The sequence below is a fragment of the Salvelinus namaycush genome, chromosome 17, assembly GCF_016432855.1.
Source record: "Salvelinus namaycush isolate Seneca chromosome 17, SaNama_1.0, whole genome shotgun sequence".
Lineage (NCBI taxonomy): Eukaryota > Metazoa > Chordata > Actinopteri > Salmoniformes > Salmonidae > Salvelinus > Salvelinus namaycush.
In genome coordinates, this window is record NC_052323.1 from 21,141,647 (window position 1) to 21,158,312 (window position 16,666).

At 43.7% G+C, this 16,666-nt stretch overlaps 1 protein-coding gene across 1 annotated transcript in view; it reads right to left on the minus strand.

Moving 5' to 3' along the window:
- Positions 1 to 1,646: 1,646 nt before the first annotated feature.
- LOC120062422 (monocarboxylate transporter 8-like) overlaps positions 1,647 to 16,666 on the minus strand; it is a 30,883-nt gene continuing 15,863 nt past the window's right edge. The window contains exons 3-8 of the mRNA XM_039012392.1: positions 14,580 to 14,817; positions 14,181 to 14,435; positions 9,590 to 9,733; positions 5,899 to 6,127; positions 2,531 to 2,785; positions 1,647 to 2,387 (exon numbers count right to left, since the gene is read on the minus strand). Of these exons, the coding sequence (XP_038868320.1) occupies positions 2,547 to 2,785; positions 5,899 to 6,127; positions 9,590 to 9,733; positions 14,181 to 14,435; positions 14,580 to 14,817 (1,105 nt within the window). The 3' untranslated portion in view covers positions 1,647 to 2,387; positions 2,531 to 2,546. The remainder of the gene's footprint in view (positions 2,388 to 2,530; positions 2,786 to 5,898; positions 6,128 to 9,589; positions 9,734 to 14,180; positions 14,436 to 14,579; positions 14,818 to 16,666) is intronic.

The window sequence follows — 16,666 nt, forward strand, 5'->3', positions numbered from 1 at the left end:
GGCAGTATCTGGTTATTACCGTGACGACACATGAACCCAACAACCAGTATGTTGTCATCTGAAGATAAGAAGCAGCAAAGTCATCAACAAAGAGTCATCAGTTTGATGTGGACCTAGCCAATGAGTGCATGCATGTAATATCAAATCGTTCTCTGGTCTGTGGACCAATGCCCAAACACACACAGCAAAAACTATGACCTTTAGATTCAAAATTAAGCTCAATGCACTTCATGTAGATTTGGATTGTTTGCAAAAAACCTGGCAGACTAAAAGGTTATTTTTCTTTTCTTTCCAATTTTCACTTAGTCATATATTGACGCCAATGGATGTTAGGATTCACCCCCATGGGAATAACAAGATCCAAATGCCATTGTAAGAAACAGATGGTAAAAACATTTAGAAACTTAAAAACAATAAAAAAAAATCTGCAGAGTAAATAAAACATTGGCAAAACTTCTCAGAGGTGTATTTACTTTAAAGTATCCACACTTGTGTATGAAAACGATCTGATTGACTTAAAGTCTTAGAAATGTGACTGTTAAAAAAATGGATGTAAGGCTCTACAAAGTCAGAAGCCGGTAAATAATCTGTTCCGTTTGGTCTCTATCCGTAGCTCCGCCATGGCACAGGTTACATATGGAAAAACTGCATAAGTACGTATGTGGTTGAGGTGACTTCGTTTTACTGGCTTTTCCAAGAGGGAATCACCATTGAGACCTATAGTACAATACAAAATTGAAACAGATGTGTTCTTCCTTGATCGATCAGAAACAAAATTAATTGAAACTTGCAAAATGTAACTGCAATAAGTTATCATAATAACTGAAATATTTTAAATGTCCTATATTATGCCCTAGATCTACACTACCGGTCAAAAGTTTTCAAACACCTACTCATTCAAGGGTTTTTCTTTATTTTTACTATTTTATACATTGTAAAATAATAGTGAAGACATCAACACTATGAAATAACACATATGGAATCATGTAGTAACCAACAAAAAGTTTTAAACAAATCAAAATATACAGTTGAAGTGGGAAGTTTAAATACACATAGGTTGGAGTCATTTTTCAACCACACCACAAATTTCTTGTTAACAAACTATAGTTTTGGCAAGTCGGTTAGGACATCTACTTTGTGCATGACACAAGTCATTTTTCCAACAATTGTTTACAGACGGATTATTTCACTTATAATTCACTGTATCGCAATTCCAGTGGGCCAGAACTTTACATACACTAAGTTGACTGTGCCTTTAAACAGGTTGGATAATTCCAGAAAATGATGTAATGGCTTTAGAAGCTTCTGTTAGACTAATTGACATAATTTCAGTCAATTGGAGGTGTACCTGTGGATGTATTTCAAGGCCTACCTTCAAGTTGAAATAAATCATTCTCTCTACTATTATTCTGACATTTCACAATCTTAAAATAAAGTGGTGATCCTAACTGACCTAAAACAGGGCATTTTTATTCGGATTAAATGTTAGGAATTGTGAAAAACTGAATTTAAATGTATTTGGCTAAGGTGTATGTAAACTTCTGTATTTTATATTTGAGATTCTTCAAATAGCCACCCTTTGCGTTAATGACAGCTTTACGACATGATTCCATATGTGTTATTTCATAGTTTTGATGTCTTCACTATTATTCTACAATGTAGAAAATAATAAAAAATTAAGAAAAATGGGTAGGTGTTCTAAAACTTTTGACCGGTAGTGTATATAATGAAACACCTACAGACGGAAAGAACATAACATTAAATAAAGTGTGAGATGCTTGTGGTCCAGACAGAGAAGTACAACGTACTCTATTCAATTACTCTAATACCATTTATCTTTCTGAATAATCTGTCATTTAAAAACCTACTGAAGCATATTAAAACATTTACATACTCTGATTCCAGACGTACAGAGTTTAAAAAATATTTGTTTTCAGGCGGCCAGCTCTATATGGTACACACTTATTGTGTGAATTCACATTTTGAAGTCTAAAACCATTTTAAATAAGCTGAAAGACACAGGGAACAAGTGCACTGTTTTGGATTGTGTGACGCCCAGGTCCTATGATAATGCCAATCGTCTCTCTCTTCGTTCAAGGAGGATGATCAGTGACGTGTTCCTCCTTTACTTCAGAGGGCAAAAAAAACTTCTCCCCCTCTTTCCTTAGACCACAGTGATCACTATAAGGAACTCATGGCGTTCAGAGAGGAGAGGGCTTCCTATAGACAGGAGGGGTCTTCCTATAGAAACTGTGTCAGAGGTTGAGAGGTACATCATCAGGTAGTCCGTGGTCAGGGGCCGGGGTTCAGGGGCCGGGGTTCAGGGGCGAGGTGGAAGGGAGGAGGTGCAGTGACGGACAGATCTCAGGTGCTGGTGAATAGAATCCCTGAGAGAAGGAAGAAGGAAGAGAAAAATATCAAGGAATTGTGTGTGTGTGTGTGTGTGTGTGTGTGTGTGTGTGTGTGTGTGTGTGTGTGTGTGTGTGTGTGTGTGTGTGTGTGTGTGTGTGTGTGGTGTCCCCTCTCATACCTTTGTGTAGTGCTACTCAGATGTGTGTCTCCACGTCAGTGTACCCAGGAATCATGTTTCCGTTAGAGCAGGCCGCCGGGGGCAGCATATGATCCGTGCTGGTGTCATCCGGCCCCCCATCCTGGTTCTCAAAGGCTCTCTGCTGCCGCCGGTGTATCAGGGGCACAAAGAACAGCACAATGCCCCCCACGATGGGAGGGCCCCCTGCCAGGTAGAAGGCCACGTTGTAATCACCACAGTAGTCATGCAGGAGTCCTGGGGGACAAGGGAGGGAGAGGTTTCAGATGTAGTGTATGGAACCACTACTCGTTACTCAAGATAGAAGCACTGAGCAAATCTCAATTGTATTTCCTTGATTCCTCGTGTCCACTCTCAACGCCTCTTTCTCAAAATGAATTGGTGGAGAAGATCTAAGGGAGAAGCTTTTGATATTTTGCTCCAATGTCCTTTGATATTCACCCACTATCTTGGTGATTCAAGTTGTTTTACCTGTTTGTCTGTTTTATTCCAGCAACTAGCTCAGAACTAATAATTAGCGGTCTTAAAATGTCTAAGAAGATAAGAAATAGTTTATTAGTCTGGAGGGCTGTCAGATGGTACAGCATCAGCAGTCAGGCGCCAGCTAGGGGCATGTCTTTGCGTTATTATTTTTACAGGGTAACCATAGAAACCATGCGTACCACTAAATTGGGGTACATTTTATTAAAACGTTCCTCAGCAAAGTGTGTCTAGTGTATGTCCAGGGTGATGGGCAACACTGGCCAAAATATTCAGTCAGGAGCTAGCTAGCTAAGTGGCCCTGCCATAAACAAGAACTGAAAATGACAGATAATTCCTCCAACATCTGGCACTAAGAAAAGAAAGAAATAAAGAGAGAGAGAGATTCAGCCAGGCCTCACAGGACGCAATGTCAATACAGAACACTGAGGCTCTGAGAAGGAGGACGAGCCGGGAGACAGACCTGGGTTTAAATATTATTCTGAATCTTTCAATTACTTTAGCCATGCTTGATTGAGCTTGCCTGGCGTGATGTAATCAATTATTCAGTCTACTAAAGTGTAGTCTGCAAACCCCACACATCTGGCACTCAAGGCAGACTCAAGCAAAGCTCAAAGTATAAAAAAATATATCTAATACTATTTGAACCCAGGTCTGCCGGGAGGCGAGCAGACAGGCTTATGTCCAGTCTGGGTGCTCCTGCTGCAGACTGACGGGGCATGATTCCTCCTCCTTCTCACTGGGATCTCTGGAGTGTTTTCAGCCAGAGGAAATATTCTGAATATTGCAGATAGACATATAATGACTCCCTATTCAACATGACTGATACTTGTTCTATGTAATACATTTCTATCAGAATCATTGCATCACTCTGAACAGCACCCTGGTGGTCTGAACAGAAATGTGGCGAGTGGCAGTGGAGCCTGACGAGTGGCAGTGGAGTAGCAGAGCCCCATAAATGCAGCCATAATGTCTACAAACCATCGCTAAACTATCCACTATCCGAGACTACTACTCCCTCTGAAACAAATTACCAGCCCTGGATCTCAGCCACTTTACTCAGGGTGCATCCCAAATTTCACCCTATATAGTACACTACATTTGACCAGAGCTCTATGGGCCCTGGTGAAAAGTAGTGCACTATAAAGGGGATAAGATGCCATTCGGGATGCATACTCACTCTATTTACTCTATAGACCAGCTACATTCAGAGCCAAGACCAATGACGTACATAAACGCAGTGAATATACGCATGTATATGGAGGAGACATGTCAGCTCAACGGCATGATAAACACAAAATACATTATTCTAATCCTACCCCATTTAGAATTCCATATGGAATGTGGCTATCCTCAAAGGACTTACAGGGCCTTTGGAAAGTATTCAGACCCTTTGACATTTTGCTAGGTTACAGCCTTATTCTAAAATTGACAAAAATGTTTTTTTCCCTAATCAATCTACACACAATAACCCATAATGACAAAGAAAAAACAGGATTTTATAAAAAATATAAAAACTGAAATATCATATTTACATATGTATTCAGACCTTTTACTCAGTACTTTGTTGAAGCACCTTTGGCAACTATTACAGCATCAAGACTTCTTGGGTATGACGCTACAAGCTTGACACACCTGTGTTTGGAGAATTTCTCCCATTCTTCTCTGCAGATCCTCTCAAGCTCTGTCAGATTGGATTGGGAGCGTCGCTGCACAGCTATTTTCAGGTCTCTCCAGAGATGTTCGATCGAGTTCAAGTCCGGGCTCTGGCAGGGCCACTCAAGGACATTCAGAGACTTTTCCCGAAGCCACTCCTGTGCTGTCTTGGCTGTGTGCTTAGGGTCGTTGTCCTGTTGGAAGGTGAACCTTCGCCCCAGTCTGAGGTCCTGAGCGCTCTGGAGCAGGTGTTTAATCAAAGATATCTCTGTACTTTGCTCCGTTCATCTTTGCCTCTATCCTGACTAGTCTCCCAGTCAGTCCCTCCTGCTGAAAAACATCCCCACAGCATGATGCTGCCACCACCATGCTTCACCGTTGGGATGGTGCCAGGTTTCCTCTAGAAGCGACGCTTGGCATTCAGGCCAAAGAGTTCAATATTGGTTTCATCAGACCAGAGAATCTTGTTTCGCATGGTCTGAGAGTCTTTAGGTGCCTTTTGGCAAACTCCAAGCGGGCTGTCATATGCCTTTTACTGAGGAGTGGCTTCAGTCTGGCCACTCTACCATAAAGGCCTGATTGGTGGAGTGCTGCAGAAATGGTTGTCGTTCTGAAAGGTTCTCACATCTCCATAGAGGAACTCTTGAGCTCTGTCAGTGGGACCATCGTGTTCATGGTCACCTCCATTACCAAGGCCCTTCTGCCCAGATTTCTCAGTTTGGCCAGGCGGACAGCTCTAGGAAGTCTTGGTGGTTTCAAACTTCTTCCATTTAAGAATGATGGGGGCCACTGTGTTCTTGGGGACCTTCAATGCCGCAGACATTTTTTGGTACCTTAAAAAAACTGTTTTTGCTTTGTCATTGTAGGGTATTGTGTGTAGATTGCTGAGGATGTTTTTTTATTTAATCTATTTTAGAATAAGGCTGTAATGTAACAAAATGTGGAAACGGTCAAGGGGTCTGAAAACTTTCCAAAGGCACTATATAATGGTACTACTATGCTAGCTCGGGACTTGACTTTTCTCGATGGGAAGGAATAGGTTCCTGTAGAGAAACTAACCATATTTTTTATCACGTTGGCTTCCACTCCTAAGTTTTGAGGTGATACTCAGCAGCAATTGCCTGTCACATAGAAGTAAACCATCTCTTTATCACCTGCCATTCAAAATCTTTGGAGGTCAGTGTTTAGTAACCCAAGGAACCGATAGTACTCACCAGCGATGGGGGGTCCTGCGGTCATGGGCAGGGCCATGAGTCCCAGTAAGTATCCTATAGCCTGGGAGGCCTGCATGGGGCCCACCAGCTCAAAGGCTATAGGAGCCATGATGGTGATGAAGCAGCCGTCACACAGCCCCAGGAACACACACACCACAATCAGCCCCTCGAACACAGTGCACTGGGGGATCATCATGGACATCAGCCCCAGCACCATGAACGACACCGACTGGGGGAGAGAAGAGCAGGGACAATAAACACACAATAATGAATGCCATTTAGCAGACACTTTTCTCCAAAGTCACTTGAAGTACAGTGGTGTGGGCGTACATTTTACTTTGGGTGGTGTTGTGTAACATGTCGGAGAGAGGAGTCTTAGGTTAATGTTGTCCAATACCTCTCCAGACTAATACCTTCTCCCTTATACACTCTTTCACTTCATACAGAAACAACAAAGCAACTGACCAACATGGCAAACAACTTGGGTCAAATCCATGTCAAATACTTTCAACCACTTCAATTAGTTACATTTTATCAAGCGCAGCGAGTTCTTTACTTACACTACCGTTCAAAAGATTGGGGTCACTTAGAAATGTCCTTGTTTTTTAAAGAAATGCTTGTTTTTTGTCCATTAAAATAATATCAAAATGATCAGAAATACAGTGTAGACATTGTTAATGTTGTAAATGACTATTGTAGCTGGAAACGGCAGATTTTTTATGGAATATCTACAGTTGAAGTGGGAAGTTTACATACACTTAGATTGGAGTCATTAAAACTCGTTTTTCAACCACTCCACAAATTTCTTGTTAATAAACTATAGTTTTGGCAAGTCGGTTAGGACATCTACTTTGTGCATGACACAAGTCATTTTTCCAACAATTGTTAACAGATAGATTATTTCACTTATAATTCACTGTATCACAATTCCAGTGGGTCAGAAGTTTAAATACACTAAAGTTGACTGTGCCTTTAAACAGCTTGGAAAATTCCAGAAAATTATGTCATAGCTTTAGAAGCTTCTGATAGGCTAATTGACATCATTTGAGTCAATAGGAGGTGTACATGTGGATGTATTTCAAGGCCTACCTTCAAACTCAGTGCCTCTTTGCTTGACATCATGAGAAAATCAAAATAAATCAACCAAGACATCCGGGATGCTGGCCTTCTAGGCAGAGTTGCAAAGAAAAAGCCATATCTCAGACTTGCCAATAAAAAGAAAAGATTAAGATGGGCAAAAGAACACAGAAGGCCAGCATCCCGGAGTCGCCTCTTAACTGTTGACATTGAGACGGGTGTTTTGCAGGTAGTATTTAATGAAGCTGCCAGTTGAGGACTTGTGAGGCGTCTGTTTCTCAAACTAGACACTAATGTACTTGCCCTCTTGGTCAGTTGTGCACCGGGGCCTCCCACTCCTCTTTCTATTCTGGTTAGAGCCAGTTTGCGCTGCTCTGTGAAGGGAGTAGTACACAGCAATTTCTCGCATTCAATGGCCTTCTTTCTCAGAGCAAGAATAGACTGACGAGTTTCAGAAGAAAGTTATTTGTTTCTGGCCATTTGGAGTCTGTAATCGAACCCACAAATGCTGATGCTCTAGATACTCAACTAGTCCAAAGAAGGCCAGTTGTATTGCTTCTTTAAAATCAGGACAACAGTTTTCAGCTGTGCTAACATAATTGCAAAAGGGGTTTCTCATGATCAATTAGCCTTTTAAAATTATAAACTTGGATATCTAACCAACGTGCCATTGGAACACAGGAGTGATGATTGCTGATAATGGACCTCTGTACACCTATGTAGATATTCCATTAAAAATCTGCCTTTTCCAGCTACAATAGTCATTTACAACATTAACAAATGTCTACAGTCGTGGCCTAAAGTTTTGAGAATGACACAAATACAAATTTTCACAAAGTTTGCTGCTTCAGTGTCTTTAGATATTTTTGTCAGATGTTACTATGGAACACTGAAGGATTATTACAAGCATTTCATAAGTGTCAAAGGCTTTTATTGACAATTACATGAAGTTGATGCAAAGAGTCAATATTTGCAGTGTTGACCCTTCTTTTTCAAGACCTCTGCAATCTGCCATGGCATGCTGTCAATTAACTTCTGGGCCACATCCTGACTGATGGCAGCCCATTCTTGCATAATCAATGCTTGGAGTTTGTCAAAATTTGTGGGTTTTTGTTTGTCCACCCGCCTCTTGAGGATTGACCACAAGTTCTCAATGGGATTAAGGTCTGGGGAGTTTCCTGGCCGTGGACCCAAAACATCTATGTTTTGTTCCCCGAGCCACTTGGTTATCACTTTTGCCTTATGGCAAGGTGCTCCATCATGCTGGAAAAGGCATTGTTCGTCACCAAACTGTTCCTGGATGGTTGGGAGAAGTTGCTCTCGGAGGATGTGTTGGTACCATTCTTTATTCATGGTTGTGTTCTTAGGCAAAATTGTGAGTGAGCCCACTCCCTTGGCTGAGAAGCAACCCCACACATGAATGGTCTCAGGATGCTTTACTGTTGGCATGACACAGGACTGATGGTAGCGCTCACCTTGTCTTCTCCGGACAAGCTTTTTTCCGGATGCCCCAAACAATCGGAAAGAGGATTCAGAGAAAATGACTTTACCCCATTCCTCAGCAGTCCAATCCCTGTACCTTTTGCAGAATATCAGTCTGTCCCTGATGTTTTTCCTGGAGAGAAGTGGCTTCTTTGCTGCCCTTCTTGACACCAGGCCATCCTCCAAAAGTCTTCGCCTCACTGTGCGTGCAGATGCACTCACACCTGCCTGCTGCCATTCCTGAGCAAGCTCTGTACTGGTGGTGCCCGATCCCGCAGCTGAATCAACTTTAGAAGACGTCTTGGCGCTTGCTGGACTTTCTTGGGCGCCCTGAAGCCTTCTTCACAACAATTGAACCGCTCTCCTTGAAGTTCTTGATGATCCGATAAATGGTTGATTTAGGTGCAATTTTACTGCCAGCAATATCCTTGCCTGTGAAGCCCTTTTTGTGCAAAGCAATGATGACGGCACATGTTTCCTTCCAGGTAACCATGGTTGACATAGGAAGAACAATGATTCCAAGCACCACCCTCCTTTTGAAGCTTCCAGTCTGTTATTCGAACTCAATCAGCATGACAGAGTGATCTCCAGCCTTGTCCTCGTCAACACTCACACCTGCGTTAACGAGAGAATCACTGACATGATGTCAGCTGGTCCTTTTGTGGCAGGGATGAAATCCAGTGGAAATGTTTTTTGGTGATTCAGTTAATTTGCATGGCAAAGAGGGACTTTGGAATTAATTGCAATTCATCTGATCACTCTTCATAACATTCTGGAGTATATGCAAATTGCCATCATACAAACTGAGGCAGCAGACTTTGTGAAAATTAATATTTGTGTCATTCTCAAAACTTTTAGCCACAACTGTACACCGTATTTCTGATCAATTTGATATTATTTTAAAGTACAACAAATGGGGTTTTCTTTAAAAAACAAGGACATTTCTAAGTGACCCCAAACTTTTGAACGGTATTGTATGTATTTGAAATAATCATGGATTTTAAGTATTTAGTAGCCGTCACCATCCAGGGGAAAAAAACAAGGGGATGTGGCTGACGTGCTTACCCATATTTAAACATCTGAATTGGTTCCAATTAAGCTGACAATTGGATGCCGAAGAGGGTTACCTCACCTGCATCCAGATCTTCTTGGCTCCGGGAATGAGGTCTCCTACTTTCCCGAAGAGGAGGCGTCCCACGCCAGATGAGGCTCCTATACACACCAACAAGATCCACTCCTTCTGGGGCTCCTTGAACTGCTCCTTCACGAAGTTCATCTGGTGGAAAAGAACAAGAGGAATACTTTAAAATGTCCATTGCTTAGTGCCTCCCGAGTGGCGCCACTGTCTAAGGCTGTGCCACTAGAGAATCTGGGTTCGAGTCCAGGCTCTGCAGCCGGCCGCGACCGGGAGGCCCATGGGGCGGCGCACAATTGGCCCAGCGCCGTCCGGGTTAGGGAGGGTTTGGCCGGCAGGGATGTCTCAATGCACACTAGCGACTCCTGTGGCGGGCCTGGCGCAGTGCACACTGACACGGTCGGTGTACGGTGTTTCCTCCGACACATTGGTGCAGCTGGCTTCCGGGTTGGATGGGCATTGTGTCAAGAAGCAGTGCGGCTTGGTTGGGTTGTGTTTCGGAGGACGCATGGCTCTCGACCTTCGCCTCTCCCGAGTCCGTACGGGAGTTGCAGCGATGAGACAAGACTGTAACTACATCAATTGGATACCACGAAATTGGGGAGAAATAAATAATAAATAAATGTCCATTGCTGCTTTCAAACCAAGCCCCCTGGATACACACATCCCCTGAGGGGTTGGACGCAGCCAAGCCAGGCCCCCTGGATACATACACACCCTGAGGGGTTGGAAGCAGCCAAACCAGGCCCCCTGGATACATACACACCCTGAGGGGTTGGAACCAGCCAAACCAGGCCCCCTGGATACATACACACCCTGAGGGGTTGGAAGCAGCCAAACCAAGCCCCCTGGATACATACACACCCTGAGGGGTTGGAAGCAGCCAAACCAAGCCCCCTGGATACACACACACCCTGAGGGGTTGGAACCAGCCAAACCAGGCCCCCTGGATACATACACACCCTGAGGGGTTGGAACCAGCCAAACCAGGCCCCCTGGATACATACACACCCTGAGGGGTTGGACGCAGCCAAACCAGGCCCCCTGGATACATACACACCCCGAGGGGTTGGAAGCAGCCAAACCAAGCCCCCTGGATACATACACACCCTGAGGGGTTGGAAGCAGCCAAACCAGGCCCCCTGGATACATACACACCCTGAGGGGTTGGAAGCAGCCAAACCAGGCCCCCTGGATACATACACACCCTGAGGGGTTGGAAGCAGCCAAACCAAGCCCCCTGGATACACACACACCCTGAGGGGTTGGAACCAGCCAAACCAGGCCCCCTGGATACATACACACCCTGAGGGGTTGGAAGCAGCCAAACCAGGCCCCCTGGATACATACACACCCCGAGGGGTTGGAAGCAGCCAAACCAGGCCCCCTGGATACATACACACCCTGAGGGGTTGGAAGCAGCCAAACCAAGCCCCCTGGATACATACACACCCTGAGGGGTTGGAAGCAGCCAAAGAAAATACAGAATTACACATCAAATGCGTAGTAATTTCTTGATATGTCATCATGGATTCTTTCATGTGTGTTATTCCCATGTTGAATCATCAATGGGATTCAAAGTGAAGGGATTTCAACGGAGAAACAGGGATATTTTCTTCTTATAACATTCCAAATTTCCATAACCATTCCATGGAATAACACATTTTTTCATCAACGTCCCACTGTCAGAAGAACTGTCAATAGTGAAGCAGGAAGGGGCGGAGCTATAGGTGAGTGATTTCCTTTCTCTCCTCTCCGCCCAACACCTGAATCTGATCCAAAACACAAAACCCTCTGAAGTCCATTCCTGATCAGAAGCTTCTCTCCCTGAGGAAACATGTGAAGTGTTTCCTCTGCTTTGATTCTGCACTACATGGCACCAGCATAACATCAAGGGCCATAGGATACCCATGTTTAGGGCTGACCTAAAGCAAAGATCACAACAAAAGCCGGTGGCTTTGTTTACATCTGGGCCTGGCTCTGGGGCCTGAGAAAACAGAACAGGCAGTGGGGAGGCTGCCTAAAACATCTGACTTGTGTAGCAGAACTTCACACTACACATCTACCCCTTCTCTTCCCTCCCTCTCGCTCTCTGTCCCTCCCTCCCACTCTCCTTCTGTCCTCCTTCCTCATCCCTCTGGGATGTTTTACGTAACATACTGCTGTGACAAGGTGTCTCCTTGATATTCCTCACATCACCATGCAGCAATGTCACTAGCTGCTTATTTTAGATAAGTAGGTCTTGTCTGACAACCTAACCCAACACACAATGTAACCTAACCCAACACACAATGTAACCTAACCCAACACACAACGTAACCTAACACAACACACAATGTAACCTAACCCAACACACAACGTAACCTAACAACACAACCTAACCCAACACAACACAATATGACACGACCTAACCCAACAATGTAACCTAACCCAACACACAATGTAACCTAACCCAACACACAATGTAACCTAACACAACACACAATGTAACCTAACTCAGCACACAATGTAACCTAACCCAACACACAACGTAACCTAACCCAACACACAATGTAACCTAACCCAACACACAACGTAACCTAACAACACACAACGTAACCTAACAACACACAATGTAACCTAACCCAACACACAACGTAACCTAACCCAACACACAACGTAACCTAACACAACACACAACGTAACCTAACCCAACACACAATGTAACCTAACAACACAACCTAACCCAACACAACACAATATGACATGACCTAACCCAACACACAATGTAACCTAACAACACACAACGTAACCTAACACAACACACAATGTAACCTAACACAACACACAACGTAACCTAACCCAACACACAATGTAACCTAACACAACACACAATGTAACCTAACACAACACACAACGTAACCTAACCCAACACACAATGTAACCTAACCCAACACACAATGTAACCTAACCCAACACACAATGTAACCTAACCCAACACACAATGTAACCTAACACAACACACAATGTAACCTAACAACACACAACGTAACCTAACCCAACACACAATGTAACCTAACACAACACACAATGTAACCTAACACAACACACAATGTAACCTAACACAACACACAATGTAACCTAACAACACACAACGTAACCTAACACAACACACAACGTAACCTAACCCAACACACAATGTAACCTAACACAACACACAATGTAACCTAACACAACACACAACGTAACCTAACCCAACACACAATGTAACCTAACCCAACACACAATGTAACCTAACCCAACACACAATGTAACCTAACCCAACACACAATGTAACCTAACACAACACACAATGTAACCTAACAACACACAACGTAACCTAACCCAACACACAATGTAACCTAACACAACACACAATGTAACCTAACACAACACACAATGTAACCTAACACAACACACAATGTAACCTAACAACACACAACGTAACCTAACCCAACACACAATGTAACCTAACAACACACAACGTAACCTAACCCAACACACAACGTAACCTAACCCAACACACAATGTAACCTAACAACACACAACGTAACCTAACACAACACACAATGTAACCTAACACAACACACAATGTAACCTAACAACACACAACGTAACCTAACAACACACAACGTAACCTAACCCAACACACAATGTAACCTAACACAACACACAATGTAACCTAACACAACACACAACGTAACCTAACAACACACAACGTAACCTAACAACACACAACGTAACCTAACAACACACAATGTAACCTAACACAACACACAATGTAACCTAACAACACACAACGTAACCTAACACAACACACAACGTAACCTAACCCAACACACAACGTAACCTAACCCAACGTAACCTAACACAACACACAATGTAACCTAACAACACACAACGTAACCTAACAACACACAACGTAACCTAACAACACACAACGTAACCTAACACAACACACAATGTAACCTAACACAACACACAATGTAACCTAACAACACACAACGTAACCTAACACAACACACAACGTAACCTAACCCAACACACAATGTAACCTAACAACACACAACGTAACCTAACACAACACACAACGTAACCTAACCCAACACACAATGTAACCTAACAACACACAACGTAACCTAACACAACACACAATGTAACCTAACACAACACACAACGTAACCTAACCCAACACACAACGTAACCCAACACAATATTACACAAGATTTCCTCTAAAGTCGGCTTGGTGAACTCTTGGTCAGAAAGTCTAGTTTTCCTACATACGATAAGATGCCAATCAAGCTGCCACTAAAAGCAGTCAGGGTGACATTATTTCCCCCTCGCAAAAACAGCTGGGCTGTAAACCAACACACAGCAACATTCTAAATGGAAATTGTTAAAGAAAAGTGACATCATAAATTGTGCTGCAGATGACTTTAATTCTATCATTATAATTTCACTCACAGCGTAGGTGTCTCTGCCAGCAGAAAACGGTACCCTAAATACAGCACAATATCAAGAACATGGCCAAATCTTGAAGAAATTGTATTGATGGTCCCCGAGCCCTTACCAAGTGGATGTAAGGCACAAAGTAACCCAGCACAGCCGTAGACACCCCGAACGCCCACACCCGGTAGGTGACGATGTGGAACACCTTCACGTTAAAGGCCTTCCGGACCTGGGTCTGGGCACTGCTCCAGCGGCTTCCCCGGGCAGGGGCTCCTGGCTGGGTTGTGGACCCAGCGGGGCCCCCTGGTTCTGGTGGTCCCATTGGAGCTCTCTGGGGCAGCAGGGGTCTGAAGATCAGGGCCAGCAGGGCCTGGACCTGTTATGTTTAAAAGAACGAAAATAAACAGTTGTTCAAAGTCGAATCTGACGTTTACTTCAACGAGTCACATCATTCAAAATCAGGAAAATGTAAACAAACAGGCTGTGTAATGGATGATCATTGAACACATTACAGCAGTACCAGCATGAAGAGGCTGAGGATCTGGAAGGTTCTGCTGAGGCCCAGCGGCTCCACCACCTTGGTGAGCAGCACCGGGAGGCCCATGGAGAACAGGCTGCTGCCCGCCGTCACCACGCCGTTTGCCAGGCCAAGCCGCCGCCGGAAGTAGTGGCCCAGGATCACCAGGGAGGGCTGGAAGGCAAAGGATGAGCCACAGCCAAACAGGATCCCATAGGTGAAATACCGTAGGCTGAGGGACCTGGTTGGGCAGGGGGGAGAGGTAATAAAACACTGGAAAACTAATGTATGTCAATTCTAACGGGTGAAGATGCAGGCGATCTCACTACTGTGCTATGTTCCACACTAGCATAATTTAGCACCTAGAATATACAGTGCATTCGGAAAGTATTCAGACCCCTTGACATTTTCCACATTTTGTTAATTTACAGCCTTATTCTAAAATAAATTAAATTAATTGTTTTCCTCAATCTACACACAATACCATAACGACAAAGCGAAAACAGGTTTTTAGAAATGTTTGCAAATGTATTAAAAATAAAAAATGTAAATACCTTATTTAAGTAAGTATTCAGACCCTTTGCTATGAGATTAGAAATTGAGCTCATATGCATTCTGTTTCCATTGATAAATCTTGAGATGTTTCTAAAACTTGGAGTACACCTGTGGTAAATTCAATTAATTGGACATGATTTGGAAAGGCACACACCTGTCTATATAAGGTCCCACAGTTGACAGTGCATGTCAAGGCAAAAACCAAGAAGCCATGATGTTCAAGACAGGATTGTGTCGAGGCACAGGTCTGGGGAAGGGTGCCAAAACATGTTTGCACATTGAAGGTCCCCAAGAACACAGTGGCCTCCATCAGTCTTAAATGGAAGAAGTTTGGAACCCCCAAGACCCTTCCTAGAGCTGGCCGCCCGGCCAAACTGAGAAATCTGGGCAGAAGGGCCTTGGTAATGGAGGTGACCAAGAACACGATGGTCACTCTGACAGAGCTCAAGAGTTCCTCTATGGAGATGTGAGAACCTTTCAGAACGACAACCATTTCTGCAGCACTCCACCAATCAGGCCTTTATGGTAGAGTGGCCAGACTGAAGCCACTCCTCTGTAAAAGGCATATGACAGCCCGCTTGGAGTTTGCCAAAAGGCACCTAAAGGACTCTCAGACCATGAGAAACAAGATTCTCTGGTCTGATGAAACCAAGATTGAACTCTTTGTCCTGAATGCCAAGCGTCACATCTGGAGGAAACCTGGCTCCATCCCTATGGTAAAGCATGGTGGTGGCAGCATCATGCTGTGGGGATGTTTTCAGGGGCAGGGACTGGGAGACTAGTCAGGAACACAGGAAAGATGAACGGAGCAAAGTACAGAGAGATCCTTGATAAAAACCTGCTCCAGAGCGCTCAGGACCTCAGACTGGGGCGAAGGTTCATCTTCCAACAGGACAACGACCCTAAGCACACCGCCAAGTCAATGCAGGAGTGGCTTCGGGACAAGTCTCTGTCCTTGAGTGGCCAAGCCAGAGCCCGGACTTGAACCCGATCAAACATCTCTGGAGAGACCTGAAAATAGCTGTGTAGCAACACTCCCCATCAACACTGACAGAGCTTGAGAGGATCTGCACAGAAGAATGGGAGAAACTCCCCAAATACAGGTGTGCCGAGGCTGTAATTGCTGCCAAAGGTGCTTCAACAAAGTACTGAGTAAAGGGTCTGAATACTTATGTAAATGTGATATCGGTTTTTAATTTGTAATACGTTTACAAAACATTCTAAAAACCAGTTTTTGCTTTGTCATTATGTGCTATTGTGTGTAGATTGATGAAGGGGAAAAAATCTATTTAATCAATTTTAGAATAAGGCTGTAACATAACAAAATGTGGAAAAAGTCAAGAGGTCTGAATACTTTCCGAATGCACTGTATATCCAATACTTTACTTCCTTATAAGTAGTAAGTTAGTGTAAATGTTGGAACAGAGCCTGTGACACCCTAACATGAATGTGTAATGCTCAAGTCACTGAGGGCAGGACATGTAAATGATGTGCAAAAGGAGTGGCAAAACATACAAGGACTGTTATAAAGATTG